At 51.7% G+C, this 6131-nt stretch overlaps 1 protein-coding gene across 1 annotated transcript; it reads left to right on the top strand.

The window, feature by feature from the left end:
* The first annotated feature begins 808 nt into the window (after window positions 1–808).
* Window positions 809–3364, top strand: LOC148155249 (uncharacterized). The gene has a single exon (XM_088013487.1). It carries the CDS (start codon window positions 1449–1451, stop codon window positions 3024–3026), a length of 1578 nt encoding a protein of 525 aa, XP_087869613.1. The 5' UTR covers window positions 809–1448; the 3' UTR covers window positions 3027–3364.
* Window positions 3365–6131: the final 2767 nt, after the last annotated feature.

Raw genomic sequence — 6131 nt, 5'->3', positions numbered from 1 at the left:
AAAATTATGCCCCGCCTCTTCCGTGACAACTCTCACACATTCAAAAAGAGTCTCGCTCTCACACATTCAAAAAACGAGTCTTAGTACTGTGTGTGTGTGTTCAACTTTAGTCTTGTTTGTGTATGTGAGAGATAACGTCTGTGTGTGTGTGCGAGCTGTTAGTAGTGTATGTGAGCGAGAAAGTTAACGTTTGTGTGTATGTGCGCGAGCTGGTAGTAGTGTATGTGAGCGAGCTGATAGTAGTGTGTGTGCGAGAAAGTTAACGTTTGTGAATGTGCGAGCTGTTAGTACAGTGTATGTGCGCGAGCTGGTAGTAGTGTATGTGAGCGAGAAAGTTAACGTTTGTGAATGTGCGAGCTGTTAGTACAGTGTATGTGAGCGAGCTGATAGTAGTGTGTGTGCGAGAAAGTTAACGTTTGTGAATGTGCGAGCTGTTAGTACAGTGTATGTGAGCGAGCTGATAGTAGTGTATGTGAGCGAGAAAGTTAACGTTTGTGTGTGTGTGACATTTTAGTATTTTTTGAGTGTGCGTGGCTATTTTTTTGGAGTATGCGAGAGTTTTTGGTAGTGTGTGAGAGACGAAACGTAATTTTTTTGAGTGTGCGAGGCTATTTTTTTGGAGTATGCGAGAGTTTTTGGTAGTGTGTGAGAGACGAAACGTAATTTTTTTGAGTGTGCGTGGCTACTTTTTTGGAGTATGCGAGAGTTTTTGGTAGTGTGTGAGAGACAAAACGTAATTTTTTTGAGTGTGCGTGGCTACTTTTTTGGAGTATGCGAGAGTTTTTGGTAGTGTGTGAGAGACAAACGTAAATTTTGTCCTAAACGGCCCCTCATAGGTGTGGCTTCCAGGTGTCATGCATTTCCTTCATCAAGGAACAGTACTTAGAGGAGTGGTTCTCTTTCATAGCATTCGTTTCGTGTCTCACAATGGGAACGCCCCTGGCGTAACCTCATCAGAAGCTCCTATTACATTACGCCAGCCAGGATTGGCTGGAGATAAGCCTGTCAGCGTCAGAGAGGGCAGGCACCCTCCCCATATAAATAGGGCTGACGCTGAGCCGACATCTTATTCAAAAACCTCTTCTCTCGCAGCGAGCAGAAGTTCCAACCAGCTCTCGTAACTACTGACTCTATTCTGAGCCAAGCTAAACTGTCCACAGACGCGTGCGCAAGCTCGGTCGCCGGGCGCTTGGTTTTGGGATATTTGTTCGGTATCACAGCGAGTAGCTCTCTCTGGTAGAAATACCCACAAAAAAAAAAAAAAAAAGCCGACTCACCGTCAGGTTGTTCGTTGGCAGTTTTCAGAGTAGCAATACTCCCACCGTAAGCTACCTACTGGGAAGCTGCAACGCTTCCCCCTCCATAGTCTAACCATAACTGGTTAGCTTAGCTGTCGCCAGCTCTCTTTTTCTTTTAGTAGCATTACGGCCATCTCATCTCCCCGAAACATGGAGACCGTCAGGTCATCTAGTACCGTGGAGAAGAGCCCACAGGCACGAACCTGCCCGTGCGGCAACAAAATTTCAAGCGGGGACACACACCCGTCGTGCGTGATGTGTCTCGGGCTGAAACATGCCCAAGCAGCCTTTGACTCTGTGGAGTCCTGCTCGCACTGTAGCAGGTTCTCCGTCAAAGTGCTTCGTCGCCGTCTGGCCCGTCAGACGACATTGTCCAGCGGCGACCCGCTTATGACATCTGCAGCAGCTGTGCAGGAACCGGCCGAGCAAATAACTTCGCTGACCACTGATGCGGGAGCCGGGACGAGTTGGGGCGAAATCCTCGACTCCGTGGACCCGCTGCCATCTGAGGTCCCTGAACTCTGCTTCGAGTCCTGCTCGCTGGATTTCCCGGTAACGGGAGACTGCGAGTTTTCCGATAGTGAGCCGGAGCTTCCTTTCTCGGATAATGATGAGGATTATGACCCATCTCCTCTGCTGTCGGGTCGGGTTGCAAAACCCGCACCGTCTGGCGCAGGCCAACCCGGTCATGAAGGCTCATCCTCGCCGGAACTGGATTTTGATCTGCACGATGTGTGCAAACGCGCCGCTGCAAAGCTTGACATCCAGTGGCCCGAGGTTCAAGCCGAGGTAGTTCGCTCCCGCTTCGATGGAAAAAAGCTGCCAAAAGCACGGAAAACAGGCAGACAACTCCTGCCAGTTTTTCCGGAGCTGCTGGAAGAACTAGCCGTCTCCTGGCGCAATAAACCCTTTAAGGAAAAGCACCCAGTGGCTGGCAGTTCGGTGCTGGACTGTGATGGTATGGAGAAGTGCGGACTCCGTCAGTTACCCCCGGTCGAACCGGCGGTGGCGGCACACCTCCACCCAAAGACTTCCATGTCAGCTGGAGGTCCCACTCTCCCTTCAAGAGCCGACCGCTTTCAGTCCAGCCTGACGGATAAATCTTACCGGGCAGCGGCGCTCTCAGTTCGGGCCCTAAACGCCTCATCGCTGATGATGGCTTACCAGGCAGAACTCGAGGAGCAGATGACCACTTTGCCAGATGCTGCACTATGGGAGGAGGTGTGCATCATCACGGATCACTGCCTACAACTCCACAAGGTGGCGATCCAAGCCCTGGGCAGGACCATGGGTCTCATGGTTCTGCAGGAGAGGGCCAGGTGGCTCAACCTCACCACACTCTCCACTAAGGAGAAGGAGGACCTCCTGGACACCGCCATCACTCCTGAGGGGCTGTTCGGTGCAGCAGTCACCTCCATGCAAAAACGATGGGAGGAAAAGAAACGGGATGATGAAGCACTGAAATTGTGTCTGCCCAGGCGTACGTTTGCCACCGGGACCACGACCCCGAGCACCCAGCGCCAGACCTTTGCTCAGGCTGCAGCTCGATTCCCTAATGCCTTCAAGATCCCCAAGTTTCCGAAGACGCAGGGTGCTGCTCAGGCTCCACAGAAAGCCTCTGTCCCAAAAGCCCCGTGTCAGAGGAAGCCTGACGGCCCTCGCTCCGACCAACCGCCCCCCCACCCCCCTTCCACTCAGAACGTGAGGAGAAGGAAGCGGCTGGCCTGACCTCCTCCCCAGATGTTGGGAGCGAGCGGGAATCGCTCCCTTCCATAGCTCCGGTTCCGAGCCTGTTCGGCGAGTTCAGCCGGGTTCAGCGCGTGACGGAGAGGATGTTCGAGCCTGCTCGGCACGCCAGAAAGAAAAGACGAGACTGTGTTCATTATGGGGAGCTCCACGGCGAGCCCCGGTCACGTCCCACAAGCACATTTATCTGTTCGAAAGAAATAAATGTTCACACACTGTCGCATCCAGGCTACGAGCCGAGGGCGCAGATAAGAATGTTGAAAAACATGAACACAGTTATACTGGGGGATTTGATCCATCCTCTAACAGGAGGACTGAGATTTTTTCCCCATGTCATCAAATCTGCAGCAAGCTGAACTCCGCGTGCATGCGCAGTGCAGACTGGAGCTGTTTGCCATTCGGCGCCAGAAGGGGGCGCTCCCAGCTTGTTTTTAACAGACTGGCCAGTCAGCCGCCTGTCCATAAACACCCATCTGTGGGAAAAATGCACGAACTCAGAATGGGTTTTAAAAACTGTAAGGAGGGGATACAGACTACAATTCGCAATGACCCCTCCACGTTTCAGGGGGGTGATTCAGTCGCAAGCAGAGGGAGAAGCCGCTCTTGTCCTACAAGAGGAAATATCCTCGTTAGTGAAAAGAGCAATAAGGCTAATACCTCACAAGCACTGCCACGAGGGGTTTTATTCACGTTATTTCCTCGTGCCAAAGAAAGGCAGAAGGGGGATGCGTGCTATATTAGACCTCCGGGCGCTAAACAAGCACCTGAGAAAATACAAATTCAGGATGCTGACACACGACTCCCTGCTGCGCTTCCTACGTCCCAGCGATTGGTTTACTTCAATCGACCTCAAGGATGCTTATTTTCACATCCCCATTTATCCGCCGCACAGAAAATTCCTCAGATTTGCATTTCAGGGAGCGTGTTACGAATACCTCGTACTCCCTTTCGGTCTCTCACTGAGCCCGAGAGTGTTTGTAAAATGCACCGAGGCGGCTGTGGGCCCGCTCAGGAGGCGGGGCATCCGGGTGGCGATGTACATAGACGATTGGCTGATCGCTTCGTCTTCCCGCCAGGAGGCTGCAGATCACACAGCTACATTAATGCAACACGTGATGGATCTGGGATTCGAAATAAACATGGAGAAGAGTGTATTACTCCCCACTCAATCCATTTCCTTCATAGGTCTCTCCCTGGACTCAGTTCAGGCCAGAGTGAGACTAACAGAGGACAGAGTGAAAACGATGCTGGACTGCTTGTCCATGTTTCACAGAGGAAATCTGGTGTCCATCAGACTCTGCACAAGGCTCTTGGGCCTGATGGCCTCATCATTAGCAGTAGTTCCCCTTGGGCGACTCCATATGAAAGGAGTCCAGCGCTGGATTGCCTCTCAGCAGAAGCTGAATCCACATGTTTCTCACAGAGTGAGGGTTTCCGCAGCCTGCAGGGCAGCACTACACCCTTGGTGGAACCCCAGTGTGCTGACACAGGGCGTTCCAATGGGAGCAGTGCAGAACAGGAAAGTTGTCACGACAGATGCCTCCCTGACAGGCTGGGGAGGTTTATACGGACAAAATATGGTGAATGGGTCTTGGGGCCCAAATATGAGGTCAGCCCACATCAATTTCTTGGAGCTGCTGGCTGTTCACTTGACACTGAAACATTTCCTTCCACTTCTAAGAGGTCACCATGTGCTGGTCAGAACAGACAACACCACCGTGGTGGCTTACATCAACAGGCAGGGTGGTCTGAGATCACTAAAACTGCACATGTTGGCTCACAAACTGATCATTTGGAGCAGCAAACATTTTCTGTCACTGAGGGCAACTCATGTCCCGGGAGTACTGAACTGTGGAGCGGACCTCCTCTCCAGAGGGAATCCCCTGTATGCAGAGTGGAAACTCCATCCGGAAGTGGCCAGGCTGGTCTGGCAGAGGTACGGGCAACCATCCGTGGACCTTTTTGCCTCGCAGGAGAACAAACAGTGTCATCTGTATTTCTCCCTGCACGATCAGAACGCACCTCTGGGGGTGGACGCACTGGCCCACAGGTGGCCTCGGGTTCTGCTCTATGCCTTTCCCCCCATAGCTCTAATTTCACCAACACTAGCCAGGGTACGAACAGAAGGGCTGACAATGATCCTCATTGCACCCCACTGGCCGTCGAAACACTGGTTAGCAGAGATAACGCAGCTCCTGTGGAAGGATCCGTGGCCTCTGCCTGCACGCAGGGATCTGCTGTCTCAGGCCCGAGGACAAATTTTTCATCCCCACCCAGAAAGGCTGGCTTTGTGGGCTTGGCCCGTGAGTGGTTCAATCTACAATCTGTAGGTCTCCCACAGAGTGTTATTGAGACAATCCAGAATGCTAGAGCTCCAGCAACAAGATCTTTGTATGAGTACAAATGGTCTGTTTTTGAGAAATGGTGCTCTGAAATTCAGGAAATCCCCTTTCAGTGTTCTGTGGCCGTGCTTTTAGCTTTTCTGCAAGACCTGATTGATAAGGGTAAAGCTTTTTCTACTGTCAAGGTGTACTTGGCTGCTATTTCAGCTTGCCATGTGGGTTTTGAGGGGAAGACTGCAGGGCAGCATCCCTTAGTGTGCCGGTTCATGCGGGGGGCTCGCAGGAAGCTCCCTGTTTCGAGACCCATGGCTCCATCGTGGGATTTACCCCTGGTGCTGGATGCTCTCTCTGCCTCACCCTTGGAGCCTCTAGATCGGGTTGAATTGAAAATTGTAACCTTGAAAACAGCACTTCTGTTGGCATTGGTCTCTACAAAGCGTGTGGGTGAAATCCATGCTTTGTCTGTTAACCCATCTTGTATGAGGTTTTCTCCAGACAAAACTAAGGTGACTTTGCTCCCCAGCCCTGCTTTTGAGCCTAAGGTGTTGGGGTCATACTCCCCAATTGAATTGGTGGCTTTTTATCCCCCTCCCTTTTCTTCACTGGAGCAGGAGAAACTGCACAACCTTTGCCCTGTACGTGCTTTGGATATCTATTTAGAGAAAACAAAACAGGTCAGGAAAAGTGATCAGTTGTTTGTCTCTTGGGCTAAGAACCATTATGGAAAACCGGTGTCCAAGCAACG

Source organism: Poecilia mexicana, unplaced genomic scaffold (genome assembly GCF_051168715.1).
Source record: "Poecilia mexicana isolate PSO_F unplaced genomic scaffold, ASM5116871v1 scaffold_15, whole genome shotgun sequence".
NCBI lineage: Eukaryota > Metazoa > Chordata > Actinopteri > Cyprinodontiformes > Poeciliidae > Poecilia > Poecilia mexicana.
This window is presented reverse-complemented; position numbering and strand designations above follow the sequence as displayed.

Coding starts and splice junctions, on each gene's coding strand:
- LOC148155249 (XM_088013487.1), top strand. CDS start 1,449: ATGGAGACCGTCAGGTCATCTAGTACCGTGGAGAAGAGCCCACAGGCA.